The sequence below is a fragment of the Siniperca chuatsi genome, linkage group LG5, assembly GCF_020085105.1.
Source record: "Siniperca chuatsi isolate FFG_IHB_CAS linkage group LG5, ASM2008510v1, whole genome shotgun sequence".
Taxonomy (NCBI): Eukaryota; Metazoa; Chordata; class Actinopteri; order Centrarchiformes; family Sinipercidae; genus Siniperca; species Siniperca chuatsi.
In genome coordinates, this window is record NC_058046.1 from 26,653,447 (window position 1) to 26,676,174 (window position 22,728).

The 22,728-nt window shown below is 40.8% G+C and overlaps 2 protein-coding genes across 4 annotated transcripts in view; one reads left to right on the forward strand and one right to left on the reverse strand.

The window, feature by feature from the left end:
- The first annotated feature begins 1,260 nt into the window (after positions 1-1,260).
- On the forward strand, positions 1,261-14,861 carry LOC122875805 (calphotin-like). Of its 2 annotated transcripts, XM_044195343.1 has the most exons (12): positions 1,261-1,418; positions 3,960-4,382; positions 9,043-9,090; positions 10,059-10,103; positions 10,292-10,627; positions 11,203-11,235; positions 11,468-11,533; positions 11,877-11,984; positions 12,952-13,056; positions 13,361-13,477; positions 13,680-13,778; positions 13,953-14,861. In XM_044195343.1, the coding sequence occupies exons 1-11, from the start codon at positions 1,374-1,376 to the stop codon at positions 13,740-13,742; spliced, it is 1,389 nt and encodes a 462-aa protein (XP_044051278.1). In that variant the 5' UTR covers positions 1,261-1,373; the 3' UTR covers positions 13,743-13,778; positions 13,953-14,861. The 2 variants fall into 2 exon arrangements, with proteins under 2 accessions (XP_044051278.1, XP_044051279.1); XM_044195344.1 differs by lacking the exon at positions 10,292-10,627.
- The window catches only part of gak (cyclin G associated kinase), a 34,364-nt gene continuing 25,580 nt past the window's right edge, over positions 13,945-22,728 (reverse strand). For both annotated transcript variants that reach the window (XM_044195289.1, XM_044195288.1), the window contains 8 exons: positions 22,631-22,728; positions 22,333-22,527; positions 20,095-20,235; positions 19,876-19,962; positions 19,510-19,767; positions 18,837-18,985; positions 18,438-18,614; positions 13,945-18,263 (listed from right to left, as the gene is read on the reverse strand). The exon at positions 22,631-22,728 is cut by the window's right edge and continues 164 nt beyond it. In XM_044195289.1, coding sequence (XP_044051224.1) covers positions 18,162-18,263; positions 18,438-18,614; positions 18,837-18,985; positions 19,510-19,767; positions 19,876-19,962; positions 20,095-20,235; positions 22,333-22,527; positions 22,631-22,728 — 1,207 coding nt within the window. In that variant the 3' untranslated portion in view covers positions 13,945-18,161. The remainder of the gene's footprint in view (positions 18,264-18,437; positions 18,615-18,836; positions 18,986-19,509; positions 19,768-19,875; positions 19,963-20,094; positions 20,236-22,332; positions 22,528-22,630) is intronic.

A 22,728-nucleotide genomic window follows, 5' to 3' on the forward strand; every position in this document is an offset into this window, starting at 1 on the left:
AAATGGCTATAGACTTTTAATCTTGTTATCAACAACCATCATAAAAAGATGAATCTCAAAAGCTGTTAACCAACTCAAACTAGCATTTCTAACTGTGGGCTACAACATCTCTAAATTCCCCTTGAGCTCTTTCTATGGGGCTGACTGTAAGGCACCTAGAGTTACACTATATAATCTGACATTATTTTAAGATTTGCTGTCTGGTGACTTCCTGGCTACGGTGAGTAACTGAAAGGTCACAGTTCCTGCAGCAGCTGTATGTTCTGCTGAAGTTTTCTTGAGCTTCAGTGACTATAATGGAAAGTTCACCAGTTCAACATGGACATGCTGGTGACATGTAGAAGCACTGTACGCATGGAATCTGTCTGCACTCACACTTGTGAGGAGTAAATCAAGTTGCAAGCCTTCAGGCGAGACTGCCACGTTGTATAACGTCAACTCAGTTTGTGTATAGAAGCATCAACACTAAAATCACTCCCCTCAAAAAGGAAAACTTTCCCTCACTGCACAACCTGTGTGAAGTATTAAAACATGTTTATAGAAGTTCAATGTTTCCATTACACAATTAGGCAATTAGGACAATAAATGACACAATAAAGCATATTTCTTCTTTTCTGTAATTATGCACGAGTACGGCTGTACCCAGGGAGTTGGACACAATGGGTGCTCACAGCTGATGCAGGGGGGGGGGCTGTGGGTGTAAACAGATATACAAGCTTTCTTTCTCTTTATTCCCTGGATGAGACAATGAAAACTATTCTCTAGGCTTCATGATTTTAATGAATTTAAAAAAGTTGACAGAGACACACGCTGTTATGTATGCGAGAGTGGCTGTTTGTGCTTATTTTCCTCTTGTTGGTTTTCTCTCAAGAAAAATTAATTGAATGGTGGCATGCTTTATGTTCTGTATATGACAGGACTGACTCTGAGAAACTCTCAAAGAAGAATAAAGTAGAGAGGAAAAGGTAGAAAAAATATTTTGCAGTGCTTGAGTCAAAAAATATTTCTAACTGATCCAGGAAAGGGGGTGTGGCACTTTGCAAGCCCATAGGCAACTCTCTCTCTCTCTCTCTCTCTCTCTCTCTCTCTCTGCTTTCATGGCGTGGTTACACAACATAACCCACTATTCAGCCTGTAGGAAGAACGACCCTGGTTCAATCATCTCACTGAGCTGCCATGCACGTGCACGTGTGTTGGGTGTGGGTGTGTGTGTGTGTGTCTCCACGCCCCCCATCTTTCATCCCAGTTCTCCTATAGGTTCGGTGCAAAGGTAACAGACAGACGGGGGCTCTATAAAGACCCACTTTGTTCAATCCTCCACTCTGTTCGTTTAATTTCTTCGGTCTGTCTTGTTTCCATCAGCACACACCAAAATGCCCAGCAAGAGGAAGAAGAACAAGCGTCGCATGAGGAGGGTGGTAAGTGGTGGCAGGCGCACTTTTCTCCCACTAGGTTTTTATTCTCATCACGATCATATCCAGAGTCTCTTGGACTTCATTCGAATATGAACCCAGGTCAGTTAATGGGGACCTTCTTCTCTCGGAAAATGTTGGAGGAAAATTACCTTTTTGATAGTTTGTGATGGTGTTTTTTTCCCCTTGTTCTCTCTAACACTGTATTTCCAAAAGACAAAACCCTGTTTTTGTTCACTTAACCCATGGCGATTACTGATGCGTAAAAATACAAATACTGCTAATAGTATTGCTTAATATTGATGCAAAATCCGTGTGTTTTGCACCTATGATCAAATTAAGCAAATAAACGAGTACTTAAAAAAAAATCGAAATTTCAACAGGAAATGGAAAAAATGGACAAGATGTTTTCTTTTAATTGGCAAGTCGGGTTTGTGTTAATTCCCTTAGTCAATCATTGCTTATTTGACTGCAAACACTCACACTTTGATGTTGCTTTTCCTGTGACGCACTCAACTCCGAGGACGTCCAAGCTCCGTGCGTAAAATCTCGCAAAGACAGAAGGCTGCACCATCAAATAAAATAAAAAGGATTCTATCGAAATTATACAATCAATTTCAGTAGCACGACACTTCAGATGCTTCTGGCTCTGCCATTAGGTGCGAGAGACACAGAAACTCCTTGGCTTACGGTAACTCTCGTGTGCCATTTGCGTTCTCAGTGCGCTTGCGCTGGGAACGTACGCTTAAAAGGTAAATATGCTGGGATGGAGATTCCAGGTTGATATAATTCTGTGGTTTATAGTAATTAAACGTGAAAAAGTACCATATTCCTAAATATGTATTCACTTATCATGCACTATACCCATTACATAATTCAATATGCAGAAGCAGTGGCGTAAATGACATGATAATTGACTATTAACTGAATCCTACCCTCTCTACACTCGTCTTAGGTAAGTGTTTTACTTCTGAACATTGAGTGCCCAAAGAGGAGTGGGTGTGGCAGAGAGGGGAGGGAAGGGGAGTGGTGTATAATGAGTGAGAAAGTAGCACAGACGTTCCAATATCTCAGAGGGCAAAGGTTACTCCATCACCAAACACTGTTCTCCATCATTTATCATTGTGTGTTTCATTTCCTAATCATAATAATTAATTATAGCCCTGCTCTTGTTTAAAATTTCAACTTGATTACTTATTTCACCACTAAAGGCTCACTCGAAGCCTGGTCCTCCAGCTCTGGCAAGACTTCTCGGTATGGAGTTTGTGGCATTCTTCCCCCAACCCCTCCCCCTTCTTAAGCCTTAGCTGGCTGGCTAGTCCATGACTCTCAACACCACACAACTGTATTTGGTAGTGTGTTGTCTGGAGGAATTTCTTGCATTAGTTTTGCCAGATTGGAGTCTGCACAATCTCTCTGAGTCTGCCAGAGACACATAGATAAAAATGGGCCCTGAAGTCACTTACAGCTCTGTGTTATCACCAATTCCCTCAGAGATATCAGAGCAGAGAGGGAAGGAGCTGCTGGATACTTTAAAAAGTCAAGCTGAGTGCTCCTCTTTGGCCACACATGCCTTTGTATGTAAGCACCCAAACTTTGATAAAGGGTTTCTCTCCAAGGGTGGCTGGGCCTCCTCAATACAGCCTGAGGAACACAATTAATAAATATGATTGATTGATATGTGTATTACTCTGTAGTAGTGAGGTTTGGAGTTCTAGACAGTGAGCTATTTGGGGGCAAAGATGAGGGAGGGGTTGTTTTGACAGTGGCTAGGTGGACAGGCATAGACATATGCACTTATACACACATGCCTCATTGGCTTACAGCATTGGTCTAGCACTGCGAATGCCTAACTGGCTGTCGGCCTAACAAAAGCATTTTCAGTGAGTGATTGTAACCTGATAATAACCTGATTATGATGTGATTATGCCCACTGTCTGGCCCGCGGGGCACCCATCAGTGCTGCTGACTCGCACGGTTTCCATTCCCGCTTCACCAGACCTGTCAGTACCGCTCTGATTCAACTAATTAGCTCCCATTATCTAACTAGCTTTGCTGGGCCCACTCCCAGTTACCCAGCCCCTCCCTCCAGTAGTCTGCACTCCTAAAACCTCCATTAAAGCCTGAGGGGGTTTTGTCCGGAGCTGAAAAACATGTTGGATCTGGCTGGGGTGGCATGTCTGATATCCTTGCACTGACAACAACATCAGTATCTGAACACGATGAGGGCCTCAGTAGCATTCAGACCCCTGAAACTCCCATTTGTTACTTATGTTTGTTTATGCTACAGAAAGTACCAAAGAGGAATCGTGTGGAAAGATCAAGTTTCACACACTCTTTAGCTATCAAACTTTTCAAGGATCAGTTGTTTGAGCTAAACATTAGTTTAGGGTTGAATTTATATTGTACAAATGAAATAAAATAACAATATCTGCAGCAGAATGAGTTATAACTGCAGGATGAATGCATGAAAGAATCAAAAAAAGAATTGCTCCCATTGTAATGACAATACAACAATCATTAACTTGTGTCTTTTCCCTCTTGCAGCAGGCCCAGAGGAGAGCCCTTGAAGAGCAACATGCAGCCAACCCGCCGGTCAAAGCGAGCCCCGGGATTGCAGTGAGTGCGCCCCCTGCAGCAGCCCCAAAGAAAGTGGCTAAAACTCCAGCACCAGCTCCAGAAAAGATCCCAGAGGCCATTCCTATTGCTGTCCCCATTGTGGAGACCCCCAAAGTAGAACCAGAACCAGTAGTGATAGAACCTGTCGCCGAGCCCGTCCCTGTTGAGGTAGAGGCACCTGAGCCTGAGGCTGTGGTGTTCGAACAGACTCCAGTTGAGGTTGAAGTCCCAGCCCCGATCACTGAAGAAGCGCCGGTCATTGAGACTCCACCAGCGGAGCCCTCAATTGTTGAAGCTGCAATAGTACAGGAGGCTGAACCTATCATTCCTGAAACAGAACCAGTAACTGAGGTAAGCACTGCTTTGTTTCATACATGTATAGACATTTGACTGGGTAATAAAAAGTGCTGTTCTCAAATGGACTTTCTGAACCAGTGGAGTCCAAAATTAACCAACAAGTATCTTTATAATTCTCATTAGAAAACATCCCCATGTGATCTGATGTGATGGCTCTTCAAATGCCATTAACTGTATGAGCATAGATTTTAGCAGGAGAATAAGGCATGGAAATTTACCTGCCAATTCTGAAGCAATCTGATCTTGAAAATTTGTAGAGATCCCAGAATGTGCCTTTTCACATTTTATGACATGTCACCAAGTTGGTTCCTTCTTGGGGCAATGAGCTGCATAGGGTTGAACATGTACCTTCATTAAACGTGCATGCAGTTGCCAAGGAGGGGTATTTCTTGCCAGGTTAGATGCTTGTTATATGGGAATGTCCTGATTGAGAAATAATCTGAAGTAGGTTTCATTTTGCATATGGTTTGCAGGAAAGATACTTTTCACTGACTGTTTCTGTATATAGTATGTAAATAGTATGTCTGTCTGTAAGTTTTGAGTTTTGTGGACGACCGCTTTAGATGCTGTTTGGTCAAATGGCATGTGCTGTGGCTGGGTCCTTATGGGAGAAGGGAGGTGGAATTGGTGGGGGGTGGCAGGCAAAGGGAACAGCATGTTCCATTTAGCAAAGAGGTGGAAAGTAGAGTGATTGTAGGCTACATCAGTGGGAGACTGGGCAGAGCCTTTTTCGGCAGTCATTATACATTATCACCTACATTAAAACATGCCAATAAGCACGTGTCGTCTGAAATATTACTACTTTGGATAAGAAGAAAAATTGGCTGATTGGATAAGAAAGATGCCAGATAGTTATCACCATGGTGTTGGACTGCTTTTGTTTTTCATTTTATTGCACCACAAGAAGAGGTTGACCAAATTTAATGTGCTGTATTATAATATAAAACTTTTTTGCGATATGCTATCAATGAAGTTGGTTTTGAGTTTTAAAGTCAATGAAGTTAGTGAATAGGATGAAAAAGCTTGCTGTCCTCTGTTGTATTTAAAGAAATTCATGGCTTTTGACTATTTGCACATGCTCCATATCTATATTGCATTTTTACTATACAGAGCGTTGTACCAAAAAATATATCACTAAATAATTCCAGATATTGCTTTTCCTCCCAAATCAATACATTTTAATTAGTAAGTTGAAAAATGATGGATCACATAGTCTTTGTTGTTCATGCAGCCATCATGCATGCACTTTGGGAACATAATGTTCTGTTTCAGCCACTAGACTGCAAGCTATGCGCAGGCGCACACATGAGCTACAAATACATGTACATCCGTCTGCCTAAACTCAGTGCACATACACATTTGCAAATGGATACACACACATGCACATGTGAGCATATGGTCTTTCATATGCTCACATGTGTGTACGTGTGTTAGTGTGCCAATGAGTGCATGATGGGATGGATGTTTAGTTGGAGGTTTGGATTGTAACCTCTAACCCCCAAGTTTTGTGCTCTACACACTGAGCTATACAGGACCAATAAAGAAGCTTCTTTTCTCTAGTTGTTAAGCCACACCACTCCACCCATCTTTTTCCTCCCTTCTTGCCTTGCTTCTTATCTGCTCCTTCACCGCTTGCACATGTGCCAGATTCAGCTCGGACGCTCACAATCACGCGCACACTCGTGCACTTTTGCAAAACTGAAAATTAGTCTGTGCTGGCTGTAACTCCAAAGACATACAGTAGCATGTTAAATATATGGTGCAAGTAATGTTTTATGAACTTTCCCAATTTTGACTTTGTGGCCACAGTTCTGCAAGAAAGTGTTCACTCTGTGACACCACGTGTCAGACTAGAGTTGGACATCACTCGGTCAGTTGATCGATTGATGATAGAATCAGAGCAGGTATAAATGGGTCTCATATTCAGCTGGCTTTGGGACCAAAGAGATGTGGCCCCTTAGCTTCTGGTTGTCACCACGGAGACTCAGGTGAGTATAAACCCACCACCCAATCTACAGATCTGTTGAGTGTTTCATTTTTCGTGGCCTGAAGCAACAGTGGGTGTGGCTCCTGCTGAAGCTGAACATTTTGTACCATCTTGCTTCCTCTGTGTTCCTGCAGCCATCCACTCCTCCCCCCTCCATTCCCTCACCCCTCTTTCCCTTGTTAATTTACTCTCCCTCACCACCCATCCTTCCCTCCCACCACTTGTTCCTCTCTGTCTCTCCTTTGTCCCTCCTCAGCCCTCCCTCTTTTACTTTTCTCTTCACCCTTCTTCTTCCTCCTTCCCATCTTCCATCCTCCCCCTCCCCTCTTCCCCTCCTGTCCTATGGCAGCCTATGTGCCCCTTTTTTAGATGTTAAGTCAGCATGTGCACTTGTTCATCTGTTTCTTCCTTTACAAATGGGTCTTTGCTGGGAGTACTGGGAGTAGACAGGATTGATATTGATATATATAGGTAGGATATTGAGTTTTATGTTGGGACGTGGGGGGTGCATCTGCCTCTAGTAGTGTAATTTAGCCTTTGGTATTTGTGTGTTGAAGAGGAGCTTACAGACAGCTGTCACAACCTTTTTAAAGTCTGACAAATATGTAGTGAAGGGATGACTTGGGGTACATTTGCTTTCAGGTTGCTCACAATGAAAATGCTTACAACCTGCTTACAAATTATTGGTAAGCATATTTGCTTTTATCACATTTGACATGATGAGAGAAAATAGTGGGTGACAAAGATGTGCAAAGTGATACTTTTAACGTTTTTGGACTTGGGGTGGAAAAATTATCACCTTGTGGCAAAGTATGTGAGGACATCAACCCCCTTGCCCCAGTGTCCAGCCTTCCTCCACAGACATGTGCACATGCAACCCCACACACACACACATTTCCTGGTAACTTTTATGGGTTTGTTTTCAGGGACACTGTAGAGCTTTGTTAGCTAAACCATACACTTTTGCAAACTCGGTTCACAGACATCCTGAAAAAGCCAAAATGAGAGTTGTTTATTTGAGAGCATAAAGTTACAGATCATTGCATTGCAGGTACACTATGTCCTTGTCTATGGATTTAAATGGTCTGTGTAAAAGGTGACCGTTTCTAGATCTGCTATGATTTGCACTGAATTTGTCTCTTAGTAGGACTGTGGAGGCAGCATCTGTGTGCAGATCAGTTTGGTACATAGTGTTCTAGTGACAGACTGGAGGGGGTGTGTATACTTTATATATGTTTCTGTCAAGCAAAGGAAGGCCTGTAGTCCACCCCTCCCCCTCTTTCCTTCCCTCCTCCTTTCTCTCCCCTATACCTCCCAAGGTTATATCTGGAGTATATATTGACCCTTCCCAACCATACGTGCATTTTTGCCCACTTGGCTTTTGTTCAGAAGTTGTTAAAATCCAGGAGAACAGGGTTCCACACCTCTCAGTAGCACAGCCCAGAGAAAGAGGTGGAGATGGTTAAGTAACTCGAGTGTAACCACAAGCATTTTAATTGTCCTCTGTGAGTTTTCACTCTGTTCTAACTACTGTAGATGGATGGATTTAGGTGATTTTGGCCAATGGCTGATCGGCTCGTTCCTGACTGCATGCACCAGTCTTGTCCTACATTGAAGACGGGCTGTACAAGACAGTCTAAATAATTTACTGTCAGACTATGAAGATTTACAATATTTATGTGCTGCTCCCTGTGATTGCCACTATGGCTCAACACACTTGGATGCGCAGTGGGTGCCGCCAGTGACCATTTAGGCTACTGCCAACTGTTCAGTAAATTGATGGCAAGGCTACAAACGTGGCCCTGGCATAGAAAAACAAGGAAAATATGGTTGACTTCTGGCATTTTCTGGGCATAAGTGTTTAGAAAGTAAGTATTTCTATGAGTAATACTATGAGTTAATTAGTTAAATAGTAATACAAGTAGGTCTAAAAGCAGTGCTGACTACAGAACATCGCCTCTTGTTCTGGTAAAGATTCAGTGTCTTGCTGAGGGACTCTCTCTAGAAAGATTAAATGATGTAAAAGATGTTGGCGTTTTTGGAGTAAGGACCTGATGATGAAAGTAGTTTAGGTGAATAATTAAGTTTTCTGAATCTGAGCTGGATTATAGAAAAGGGGGTGAGAAATGGGTGTACCAGCTTCCCATTATGCAATTGGTTGTAACATTCCTGTAGGATGTATAATGTTCCTCCCCCTTCTCCTGAACCACATCTACACTCACACAATAAGCATACTCTTAAAAAGAGTGTGTGCATTTGTTGTTTGTGTGTTGGTAGACTGCCAATGCAAATTTATGATCCAAAAACACTAATTTTGGCAAACGTTTCCTTTTTTGGACACAGTAAACCTGCTTAGACTCTCACTGGGTTCTTTGTTAAATGCCTCGGGGCAATCACAGCTACAGTTTGGCTGTCAAACTGTTGTGTAGTGTGTGAGCGCTCCTTCCAAAGCTTGACCTTTTAACTGTTCGGAGAAAAAAAAATAGGATAATGGCAGCAGCGTAACATGAGGCAAAGATTTTTAATCGCTTGTTAATGTATCCCTGGGTGCCTTTTTAAAAAAATGAGATGTACTTTCTGCCATCTCTGCTCTATTTTATTAGATTAAATACGTGTATATCTTTATGATTGTTTTGTGGACTCATGAATAAACTCTTTCCTTCATAGGCCGTACCCCCAGCTGAGGCTCCAGTGGTGGCTCCTGCTGAGACTGAGGTAAAACAAACCTGCATGTTACATTTATACACACACCCAACCCCTTTTCTGTCCCCCTAACCTCATCTTGCTATGGCAGTATATCTTTGTGGTGTAAGCCAGAGGCAAAGTACACAGCTATGAAGCAGTACGAGTGGAACATAACTCAACATGACATTTCAAGTGAGACCTGCTTTGATTTTTGAACAGCATATCACAGAGACCACTTTAAATGTCTAGAACAAGTTGTTAAAGCAGTGTTGTATCTTGGAGATTTGCAGGTTTAATTCCAGAGCTGTCTGGAAAATGTTTCTTACAAAGGAAAACTATTTAAAAACATGATTCCCTCTATATTAAAAAAGAAAGTGTTGTAGTGACGTAAAATCACTAGTCTTAATTGATTAGTGGCTATTCAAGCTAACCACACATATAAAGCATAATAGAGTACATTCATTGAGCACAAGAAACTGCCTGTAATGTAACACATTTCAGTGGAAAAGTGCTGAAAGTTTCTGTGACTTACGCTTCACACCTTACAAATAATGACCACACTTTGCCTCAGGTCTCTTTCTCTTGCATAACACAGTGCTCCAATCACAACCTGGCTCACCTACTCCAGATGTTTTCAGGGAAAACGCCTAAGAAATGCATCTCGTTAAGATATAATTTATGGTTTCTTTAAAGTATAAATAATTTTTTATGGATCTGCAAACAAAAAAGAAGAAATCAAAACCACCTAAAATTGCAGTTAATAGGGCTTTGATGTGACATAAGTGCTGCAAATGGTGTGAAAGTTGTAATTAGGCAAGTCCCTAGAAACACAGCTAGGTATGATCAGTTAAATTTTATCGTAATATTGCTTTACGCTGTAGTCTAATATTTGCTGTTAATGTTTAACAGGTAAACAGCCATTGTCTTGTTGTTCTTTTCATCCATCTATTGATTCTATATATCTATTTGCTATAGTGTTTTTATTTTTCACTCTCCAGATTCAGACAGAGGAGACTACAATCATAGCCACAGAGACTGAACAGGTGAGGCGGATCTTCTTTATCGTAGCATTCATTTGTAGTCTTGATCGTGCATGATAGATCAGTATAATTTCGTCTACCTTAATTTGCATTATATGCATTATTCATATGGACAAATCGTTACCTATTTGTTCCATTGTTGCATGTTGCATGGTTTCTTAATGTGTGCCATGTTGATTTTGCATGTGCAGACGCATAATGTCTGCGCACCAGAGACTAAAGTGGAGGCTGAGGCCTTAGCAGAGGAAGACGCACCCTTTGAGGCTGAGGTGGAAGTGGCCGTCACAGAAGCCACTGAAGAACCGGTGGTAGAAGCACTTACTAGTGACAAAGTTTTTGCTGAAGCAAAACCCACTTCAGACGAGGTGGTTACAGAAACAGTGGTGGAATCGGTGGAGGAGGTTATCGCAGAGATACCTGAACCAGAACAGGTGACTGAAGCCGTTGTCAGTCCTGCAGCCCCAGAAGAAGATGTCGCTGAAGAAGATGAACCTGAAGTCCCCACTGAGCCTGTTACAATGACAGAGGTGCCACATTGATAAAAATACTTAACTCTTCTCTCTTGAATTCTTTATCTCCTTCCAAGAACACACAATGATACACGTGCATTTTTGACTTTTATGTAGTTTTTACATTTTTATTTTGTGATCGTCTGTGTGCAGCATGTGGCTTGGAACAGTTGTTGTGGAAGTTCCCATCACTCATTTATCATTCAGTAGTATTGCTGTAAATGCTTTCTTGAATATCAAACAAGATAGGGATAGCTATTTTCTAATCTTTTTAACAGCTGACAGCGCAAAAGAGTGACGATTTGTTTTTTCTTTCATTGGTTAGGAACCAAACCTCTCCTGCAGTAGCCCTTGTCCTGCTGTGTTGGAGCAGGGAAAGATCTAAAACATGCAGGACAAGGGGTACTCCAGGAGAGGTTTGGAAAACCCTGGGTTAGGTTATCAAGCAGGTGGTCAAAAGTAGAACTTCCTCTATGGCTACAATGGTAAATGGTGTTCTGGCATGTTTCTTACTTTGCATAATTTCTTTAAAATTTTAACTTAACAGCAAAGACTAATGACATACTGTGTCCTTTTTGTTTTGCGTACATCAGGATGCCCCTGCCCAAGCTGTGGAAATCCCAGTGGTGAGTATTTTATTTATTTATTTTCCCCCCATCCAGAAATACATTATATGGTTGATAACAATTATAACACAGTTTACTTATTAGCTTCCTCTTGCTGGAGCCTTTGCTTTGCAGCATTTGAGTAACAGGTTTTTCTATAAATGGTAATACTTCAGAAGTAGACATTTGACTTTGGCCACGGCTGTGTGTGTTGTCCTAAATAATGACATGGCAGTATCTGTTGTCTCACCAGGTGCCAGTCACGGTCCCCGAGGCTCCGGTAGAAGAGGCTGAAGCCCCCGTAACTGAAGTCAAGGAGGTAAAACCTAAACTGAAACCTAAACAATTTTAATCTACACATTATGTAAAAATGCACTCCAATCTTGATGGATGAATCACGTTTATGGGTTATGCTATTAATAAATTATGTTCTTAAAAGGTAGCCAGCTATTTCTACCCATATTTAAATTGATACAAAATTCAACATCCCTGTCTTAAATTTGTGATGTAGCATTTAAATTAATGATACAGTTCAGAAGCTTCAGTTGACATTTTCTCCTGGGATGCTTAATAATTAATTGCCCTCATTCATTTGGTCTATGTTTTGTGTGTGCTGGTATGTGGAAAATCATTCTTATCGTGTTCTCCTCTTCTCTCTCCAGGCACCTGCCACCCAGGAGACTGCCGCCAGCCTAGTTGATGACTTTGTTGTCACAGAATCTGCCTCAGCAGTGGAGGTCGCCATTGCAGAGTCTGCAGCTGTCGAGCCGGTGAGAACTACACAAACAGGAATTCATCATTAGACACTACTACAATTGTTACAGTTAATAAACAACATCTTTTAAGTCCCAAGAAATTTCACATTTCATTGGCATCCTCGCTGATGTAAAATGGTCCCTGTTAAAACAGCAAAGCTAACCTGAGCAGTTGCTTAGGGTCCCATGGCCACCAGAGGGCTACAAAACACATATCATCATCTAAATTTTTTTTTTTTTTTTTTTTACATAATGCACATCTGTACATATGTATAAAAACCAAAATTATATTTTAGTATCATTCATCTTTAATTTAATCCACACCTTGTTTATTGTTCTACATGATTCAGAATTGGCTTTATTGGCCAGGTATGTGTACACATACAAGGAATTTGACTCCAGTTTTTTGCTCTCAATGTACATACACAGAAATAGACATAAATACAGCTAAAAACAAGGACAACAAGTTAAACAAACATTAAGCTACTATGTGCAAAGATATATATATATTTTTTTTTTTTTTTTTTTTAAGTATAAAAAACAACTAACATTTGTATTAGTAAGACAATTAGTGAAATGGTGCTGAAATAAATATGATTAATGTAACCGGTTGCTTTATATATGGCGGCACATATTAAAGTTAATTTTAAAACTATTAACCACATTAAATTACAGTTTGATGTGTTACATCAGGATATACCACATTCCTAATGGATATTGTGGGGTAACACAGTGTGATGAGCTACCATTTTTAATAGTGTGCAGGTTACAGTGAAGCCAGATGCATTCTTGTAGTTACAAAAGTGACTTGCTGTCAACTCAGCGCAATTTTGGTTATTTCATTTTGACATAAATCTGACTGAAATGTTGCTGCGACCTTAAGATTCAAAGACCAAGGGCATGTTTATTGCACATAATACATTTGTACAAATTTTATGCTCAGCTTTTTTAACGGGCACCTCTCTCTGCTTGCTATATTTAGGAAATTGTGGAAATGCGTGACACCCTCAACACCCAATCAGAATCTGTGGATGTGATGCCCACTGAGCCTGAGCCTGCTGCTGCTCCTGCAGAGGAAATGGTCATTGTGAGTTACTGTCAGGCTTTTACCATGTTATACAGACAGTAACTGAAATCTGGTTTATTGTATTGTATAAAATGTTTAATATATAGCTTGAAACCTAATTTGGTGTAGCTTTGTATATGATGCATGTAATTAAAAACACATTTAGTAGTAAACCACTATATGAAGAGATTGTGCAAGTCTTCCCGTGTTACTTCCCTCTTTTATTCTGCTTATGCAAAGAGTATGTGGGGCTTTCTTCACTGTGGTTCTGGTTACGATCTACTCTGTCTCCTAACCGCACTCTCTCCCCTCCCTTCCTTTCCAGGATGCCACTGCTGAGCAGACATGTCCGGATGTGCTGTCAGAAGAGCCTAAGTCAGAAATCTGTGACATGCCATGTCAGATGCAGCTCGCTGTAGAATCTGTGCAAATCAGCTCAATGGTAGGCATGGCTTAAAAAACTGGGGTCACAAATACACATGTTCCAGTTATTTAGAGTTGACATGTACTAATTAGAGTGTTTGTTCATTTAACATAGATTTGTGGATATTCAAAATATCTTTAACTGGGAAGTTTATCAGATATTATCAATATTGGGGATTTGCAGTGAACTCACCTGATCTAATGTCTTGTTTTCTGCTCAGGAGATGTCAGTGGAGCCATCGCTGAATGGACACATTGTTCCAGAGGTCTCCATTGAGGGCTAGATACACATCACACAGCTTGGAAGACTTTTTGTCTTTGTAAGTTTCTCACAATACTGAATCAGTGCTTTATCACAAAGATTGAATCTCATTTCTTAGTTGTTGTTTTTTTTTTTTACTCTCTGACCCTGTTAACCTCTTTTTAAAATGACTGTTTCCACTACTTCCAGCAGCCACTAACCAGGTCCCTGTCTTATTCTTTGTCTCTTTCAGATTCCCCTTTGGTCATTTGGAGGGCTTGAGGCTTTACAGGGAGGCAACCAGAACCACCAGGAAATCGAAGGGACATCCACACTTTGAAGTGCCTTTCCGGCCCTTGTTCCTGTCAAAATACCAAACCAGATGTCAACATGCCAAAACTGCTGCATTCAAGGCAGCACAACCGACTGTTGTCATAAGTGCGCAGAAATGGAAACAAACACATTGTGGCTCCTTTTTTAACTGTTTCTCCCCAAAAGTACGTACAGTAGTTTTGCATTAACAGTGGAAGAAGAAGTGCTTGAGAGATGGAGATTCATAAAACACGATAAATGGCAGTGCCTGATATTTCTTGGCGTGTTCCCATCTCTTCAGAACATCTTCTTCCATACTACATACATTCAGTGCTTGTGAATACTGTAGCTTCGATGAATGTGTCTACAGTTTGTACTTGAGCCAATGGGTGGGAGGGACAACTTTGTCATTTATTTTGTTTGTTTGTTTTGGTTTCACATTTAAAAATCACAGATTTTACCTATCAGGCCCTTTTTATATCCTCAAAGACACATCTACAAACTCCCCCCTTACCTCCATTTCTGTCCTCCAGTTCTCCCCTCTGCCACAATTAAGTGCCAATGCTAAGGTTAGTGTGATGCTAAAACACATCCTAAAGCTAGAGTTTCAGATCATATGGCCACTGGAGAATGACAGTTTGAGGAGATAAGCGGAGAAGTCATTTTCTGTTTCTTCTGTTCCTTGCTTTATCTGTTTTTTAAGTCCTTTTGTAAAGACCATATGATGTGCTACAGTTTTGTGTTCAAAGTCTGTGCTCTGGAGGGGAAATGTAATGTGATCTGGTGATGAGGATCGCTGTTTATGGGCTGACTTGATCCATTTTTGAAATAAAGCTGTAACACATCATGATGCAGGAGTCCTTGTGTTACATTCTATACACTATTTCACTCACATAAAATACACTGATTGGAGAAACTGTCTGAAATGCATCCATTTTGGAGTGGGGCTAAAGGGAAACAAATATGTAAAATACTGTATCTTTTGGCTTCATTTTCCAGGTCAGTTGTGCACTGGCAATAACGATCCTTTGATAACTTTCAAAGATGCAACCTCTATGAAAGACTTTATTGTATGAGGTGTATTAACTGCAGCGCTGTTTTCTGGCCCATGGAAAATGATTTACATACATTTTTGATCACTAATAATTGTAGCTGAAGGGGGCAAAGAATAAACTGGATAAAGCTCAAATTTCATCTGACTGAAAAAAAAAGCCATACAGGCTTTGACAATGTGACATTTACACTGTCACAATAATATACCAAAGTTTTGTGTTAACCCAGAAGATGGTCTGTCAGGTGTGATGACTGTCAGGTGTACTTTTATTTTGAAATTTCTAGTCATTAAAAGGGACAAGGGTATATAATTGGGCTTGTTACTAAATAACTCTCAACCCATTACCAAAGAGTTATACACCTAAAGTTGGTGGTAGCATCCACTTGGCTAATCAATATTTGAAAAGTCATTAACCATTCAAATACCCACTGGTCACAAACAAAAAGTTACGTGAACATGATTACAGCCAGAACTAGAATAAGATACTTAAATTCTATTCAGTACCAAAGCAAACTGCGAGATGCTGCTTTTTCCATTGCAAAAGCAGCATCTTTCAAATGAGACCAAAGAACAGATAAGTCAGTTACTCTTCCCAATTTTTAAATACATTCAACATTAAGATGATCTTTTTCTAATTTATCGTTAGTTGTGAATGTGAAGCCACTGTCAATCTTCAAAGTAAGAACAATAAAACAGATCAAAAGTTTTTTTTATTATTTGTTTTTGCACTGAAATCTACATTCATATTAGTATGATGTAATTTGGTACAGTAAACACTGCCGATGTGTGGTTTCACCCCTATACTATGATCATACTGTCAAGAGTTTCAACTGAATTTCAAGCATCAGTTCATTTATTTTTTTCTTACTTAGGTTTACTGGCCCCATGTGTTGGAATTTTAACAAAATGTCAAAATGCAAAACAGAAGCAACAACTTCAGTTCTGCCTTAAGAGGAAAAAACAAAAAAAAAAGTAACAACAAAAAGACAAACTGAACAGACAAATGATGAACACATACCGCTTAACAACAGAGAGGATATATATTTGTAAAAGCACATTCGTATTAATAATAGATGCTTTGGAATGAAAACAGCAACAGAGAGGCTCACTGTGATCACCCATCTGTCCCACTTGCACTCAGCACATTCCACTTATATATTATCTGACATTTTTCACCTCTGCTATTAATATGCCATTAATATGCATGAATACATGTCATTATAAACCCCAACCCTCCTGAAAAACATAATAATAAATAAGAAAACAGGTGATTTGATTGGTCCATGAGGTAAAATGTGAAATGAAAAATGAAGAAAAAAAAACAAAACAGCAAAAGTTGGAAAGATTTTTGAAAAGACAAAACATCCACAAAAACAAACGCGTGGGAGAGGCTGAAAAAATTAAAAGAAGAAAGAAAAGATTGTGATTGCAGACAAGGAAGCATTATGTCCAACATGGTGTCATTATCTTCCCCCAGAAGACACACACACACTCGCATACTGACTTGCACGCATGCACACACACACTCAGACAACCATTCACACAATCAAGCATGAAGCTCAATAACAAATCAATTGCCCAGACTGTAATCTTAACAAAGCCACTTGATGGATGATAATATTTCTCTATTTACACTGAAGTGATGATTAACTGACAAAAATGCTCAAAGCTGAACGCAAAAAATACAAGAAAGAGTAAAACCAAGAGCAACCAGATTAAATCACTATATTCTCTTTTCATTCCTTCACTTTTTGATCTCCTCCTGTGCGCTGACAAAAAATGTCCACTGAACTAGTCGCTGGAGGTGGGTGGGGCTTACAGTGACAAAGAGAGGGGTTAATAATGATAGTGATGATGGAGATGCTCAAAAGCAATGAGCAGTGTGAGCACTGGGTAGGCATGTAGTCTGCCACTCAGCGTAATCGGGCAGGTAGACTCTTCAACAAAAGAACCCCTGCCCGTTTGGACTACTCTGGTTTGAAATCAAACACACCTACCTCCTGTTGTTTAGAGGTTTGGTGTGGGAGAGCATGCAGTTAGCTACACAGTATAGCCTGAGTGGGTGGAATTAAAAGAGCACTTCAAAAACAGCAGACTGCCCGCTCGGGTTTATATGGGGCTCCAAAACAAGTTCAGCTCCTTTGTCAGAAGTTAGAGGTTTAGGATGCAGGTTTTAACATCGATCTGAGGAGTGTCTGTAGCAGTAACTGTAATGGTAGAAGCAGCACTAGTAGTGTTCAGCAGGTAATAGTCTTGTCTTTCTGGAGAGGAAATGGCTCAAGAACAAACCCACTCAATGTAGCACTTCAATGTATTAACGGGTATTATCAACAGTTTCGAAATCCTGGTGAGATTTTAATGCTGCTTCAGCATTAGAGGCATGATAGGAGTTTTTTTTGTCCATTGGTTGCTGTGGCTGGTATGTTCTATGCTTAAAAACTTTACCTTCAAATTATGTTTTGCAAACTTCCACGTTGTCTGGCATGCAGAAAAATTCACAGCTATGTTCAGTTCTTTTTTTTTTTTAACCAATAAGCTAAATGACTGGTTGTTTGCAAAAGTGCCAGGCACAAATGACAAACTTACCAGCCACAGCCAAAATTTACCAGCATTTTATTAGTGTAGGGTCATTAAATCGATCTGAATACCACTGTCATGATAATCAGCTTGGTCATTTTAAAAGTCCTTGTATTATCGGATTTCTTTTCCATTTTGTCTTCGTCATGTGATTGTCACCCATTCCTCCCTCCCGATGTTTGCAGCACCACTCAGGCAGTCGTACAGGTAGGCAGTGAGTTTAAGAACTATCATAATGTTTATTTAACTGGCTGTTAATGAACCAGTGAGGAAATTTTCCCTACAGCCGGACTTGAGGCAAAGGGTCTTTTTCCTTGACTGTAGAAACAGAAGAAAGTAAAGAACGACAAAAGGAGTGAAGGGAATGGTAGAGAGGACACCTCTCAGAGGCTCTGCGCCCCCTAAGGCCCAATGTGGGCTCAGTCCTGTCCAATCTGGCCTGGTCTAACCCTTGTTTGGTTACACCAAATCCAGTCCATTTTGGTCTGGTCTGGTCTAGCAGGGATCCAGACCAAGGTTTTAGAAGAGTGATTTGAATCCCTGGTTCTCGAACTCTGACCAGGCGTCGTTTAATTCCATGAAGATCATCTTAGCGTATTGTTCGTAAGGCTGGCCTGTTGCCTGCAGAGAGAAAGAGCATAAATTTGTGAATTAATAAAGAATAAAGAATAGTAAAAAGGAGAGTTGAAACATTTGAAAATCATGCTGAAAATGCCTTTTACGATAAACACTATTCACTGTTTGTTTGTTTTTTCCTGCCCTGGCTAAATGCATAAGCAACATGTTATACTGTACCTTATCTGGATGGACAATCAGCACAGCTTTCCTGTAGTACTTCTTCACCTGGTCAGGAGTCACCAGGTCAGCCATGCCCACAGGCTTCCAGCGGGTTTCACCCTCCCACAGCACCGTGTTCAGAGTTGACAGCAGTGCTCGGATGTTTCGCTCCTTCCCTTCGATCCAGTCCAAGATCTGCAGCATGACAATAAAACGAAACCTTTACTACTTCTAGCATGGAAAAAGGCGCAAACACTGGTCAGCACTAGGAGGCTACTTTTTGAGGCAAAGCTCTGGGTATTACCTGCCAAAAGGTGCCATGTTGATCTATCTAATCAGCCCTTTTGGCAAGTAACCGAAAGTGTGTGTGTATTTCAGTGGATAATATGTCCTACACATATGTATTTAGTTTGTTACCTGTAATTTAAGTGGATCAATATCTTTTGTGATCTCCTGTCTCCTCATTTCAGCGATGGTCCTTGGTCCCTTCTTATCAGGCCTAGAGGCAAAACCCTGAGTTGACAGCAGGTCCTCAAAATCATCCTCCTTTACCTTTGGCTTGGGGCCTGCATTACAACACGGCACAGAGAAATAAAGGTCTGACATGGAAATTGTGTGGGGAATTAAAAAATGCCAGCAGACTTCCTCATACAAGATGAAGCCTTTATGGAGAAGATTGGAGAAATACAAAATCCTTTGATTCCCTGATACTTTTAAAAACTAAATGAAATTATGTCATGTGCTGCAGTTGCATGACAGAACTGCAGCATCAAAGTTCAGTTTTTTTTACTGAATGTTTGCTCAACTATTTCTGCACTTTGGCTCAATTCCCAAGAAGAGTTTGCACCACAATACAGAACGGAGAATCAACTCAATACTGTACATAATATTACAAAATTCGGCTAACATTTTCAACTTCCATTTTCAATAGCTGGTGAATTCCACTGCTTATTATTAATCACATTTATTTCTAGAAGTTGAGGAAAACCATATTTGAGTAATATTTGAGTTATAATTGTGGAACATCAAACATAAAAATGATCCCCAACTCTACTAACAAATCCTTTCCCATCTACTCAATGTGTTTTACCAAATCCAGGCCCACGAACTCCTCTCTCCTCTCTCCCACCAATGACACTAGAGAAGCTGAGGTTGTAGTTGGGTTTGGTGGGCTGTGTGCCTGCAGGCTGAGACGACGCTGAGGATGCTTTGGGTGCAGAGCCAGATCCTGATCCGGGCATCCAAGGTTTGCTCTGGGCTGAGGTGGGTCTTCCAGATGGCCAGGGCTGGCCTTGAGGCTTAGCCGAGGAGGAAGGAGCCTTTGTGCTAAAAGAAGGCCCAGAGGGACCTGTAAACAGGTGAAGGAATGATAGTTAGTTGCTTGAGATGAATTTATAAGTTTCTTATTTCATAAGTGAAGCATTTTGCAAATTGAATATCTAACCAGGCCTCTTACCTGGTAAATTGGAGCCCAGGTTTCCTAGGTCAGCAAAAGGATCAAAGGTCTGAGACTTGGCCTTCGACATAGATGACACACCAGAAGCTACAGAAACAGTAACAATATGCGAGTTAGAATTTTTTTGGTTTACAATTTTCAAGACTATCTACAAAACTGCCAATTTAAGTGCTCTTTAGGTTTTCAGTCAGCCCCTACATAATGTTCCCCCCCACCTACCTGTGTTGGTATAATTGGGTTTGCTGCTGGCGGTTGCGCTCATGTTAGCGGTGTTGCCAGCTGCCCAGCTATCCCACCCACCCAGCAGATCTGGTTGGCTGGCTGATGATGTCATCTTCGGGGCATCATTGACTAGCTTATCTGTTAAAACACAAACATCCAAAGTATCACCAATTAAGTTTCTTTTGCATGTTACCATTAGCCGTTGCTTGCAGCAAAGGTCACTTGAGGGAGGAATGTGACACCCACATTAGTGTTTGTTAGACGACACTGTAGGGAGGTTTGTTGCTGCTGAGTCGGTGTAAGGTGTGTGTAATCAATCATCATATCACCTCAAAGCAGACAGTGAGATATGATGCCTTATGATGTGAGAAGGGAGTCCATGCAAAGGTTATACTTAAAACAAACAATTTATTAAACTAAAGGCAACACAAAAATACAAAACAATGGACTGGGTGGATCAGAAATGTCGGCAGTGTATGGACGTTTGTCATGTGTGCTGTGGAGGTAACGTGACGCGCCAGATGGTTTGTTACACAGAACCATCTGAGAAGTCGTCCTTGGAAACTGTTTGGAAAAGGGCAGGCACTTTCAAAAAATACTTGGCCGGTGATTGGATGAACCATCTGTCTATCACCGCTTATCACGGGCTAACTTCCACCAATTAGATCAACAAACCATATGACTTAGTAGGAGAGCCCAAGCCAGTAGGGAGAAGAGCGAAAACATCTTTTCCATCAAGAAAAGCCTTCAGTGCCATTCTAAGCTCTTCTTTCAATGACGAAATACTGTACAGTTCTGTTATAACTGATGCTATAGCAGCATCTACGCTAACCTCATTAGGAGCCACCTTTTTTTGTTTTGTTTTCGAACGAACAGTCGCTTCGCTTCTCGTTGTTGCCACACCTAAATGACGCCCGTAGCTGCCAGTAGTTCTTCATAGGACGCTGATTGGTCTGGACCATTGTGGTTTAGCCACAAGCGCATAACTTGAAGCCTGGCAAGATCTCACGTGATCTCACAAATCCAGCTGCCTTGCAAGGTAACTCAAGGTGTTGAAGGTGCAAAACCAAAAGACAAGCTGTAGGAAGAGACAGGAACAAGCATATGGGCTAGCATATATACATTGTTGCCAACTCTCGTGAGACATATAAGCAACTGCAGCTCCAAAAACAAGCCTAATGTAAATATAGCCTGTTACAGCCTGCAACATATTAAGATGAAACCACTCGGAGATTGAAAAGAAAAAACATATTTTATTTATATTAGCTTTGGTGGTTACTCTTGTATTTTAGAGTGACTTGGAAAACATTATCCAGTTAAATTGACAGAATATGTGATTGTTGGATTACTCACAAAGCGTGATCTGATTACATGTAGTCTGTATAGCCAGAAAATAAAAAGCCTGTAACAATGCTGATTTAAATTTTAAAAAGAAAACTAAGAAGAATCATGTGCTCCATTGACTTCTTTTATCATCTATAAAAAAATCAAAAAAAACAAAACAATCAAATTAGTCAATATTATTTGGTACAAACTAAATGTAAAAATGTAGATAATGGCTAGGATAATGCCTTCATTCTAAAATGAAAGATGTGTTTAAATTTAATTAGAAACAACCAACCTATAAACTACTGTATTACCGTATTGTTTAATTCCAAAGGGTAGCCTACATATTTCTGAGAGCAATGTCAAAATTCATAAGTATACTCTAAAAATAAAACTATAAACCTATGAAATCTGGCTTGTAACTAGGCAATAACTGCAATAAAACCAGATCAGTTAGGCAACAACATGATTGAGATGATTGATTTTTCTCCAATGAGAGGGAGGAGCGGGCGGAATAGGCCAATGTGGGGATTTGCGGGAAGGCGAATTACACTACAGCACTGCTATTATTTGTGAGGCTGTGAGCAGACAGTGTCAATCAATGCATTAGGGACAATAGCAACCATAAATGTAAAAAAATTAAGTTGTTTGTCAGATTTTCCTAACAAGCAACCATATTTTTTAAAACAAGCCCAAAAAAACGCAACCCGCGATTTTTTCAAGCAACTTCAAAAAAGAAAAGCCCAAAGTCACGTATTGTAGGCGGACTCTCAGCAACTCTGATTATATAGCCCAAGTGCCCAGGTGATCTTAATCAGCTGTCAACCAGTTGTCTACTGAGGTTGGCCAGGACAGCCCCCAGGACAGTGGGAGGGGCATCATAGATGTCACAGTAGCTGATATACTTACTGAGGTTGAAGAGGCTTGTGTTGGAAGCAGGAGTGGGGTTACTGTGAGCAGAACTGAACCCGCTGGTGGCTGAACTATCAGAACCCAACAAGTCCCCAAACAGGTCTGGTCCAGAGGCCTGCCGAGACGAACCCACACTGGAGCCAACACCGGAGCCAGACCCCATCCCAAACGGATCAAACAGGTCGCCCATGGCTGCAACACAGCGAGGGAGAGAAAGAAAAAAAAAAAGCATTATGGATAACTGGAATTTTTTTTATAATAATGCAGTCAGCACGTATAAAGCTTCGCCTCTTACGTTTTGAGTCTGGTGTGGCTGCACTGGTTGGCCCACTGAAGAACAAGTCTTCCTGCACTGTACCTGTCTGACCAGCAGGGGGTGCAAACAGGTCGTTG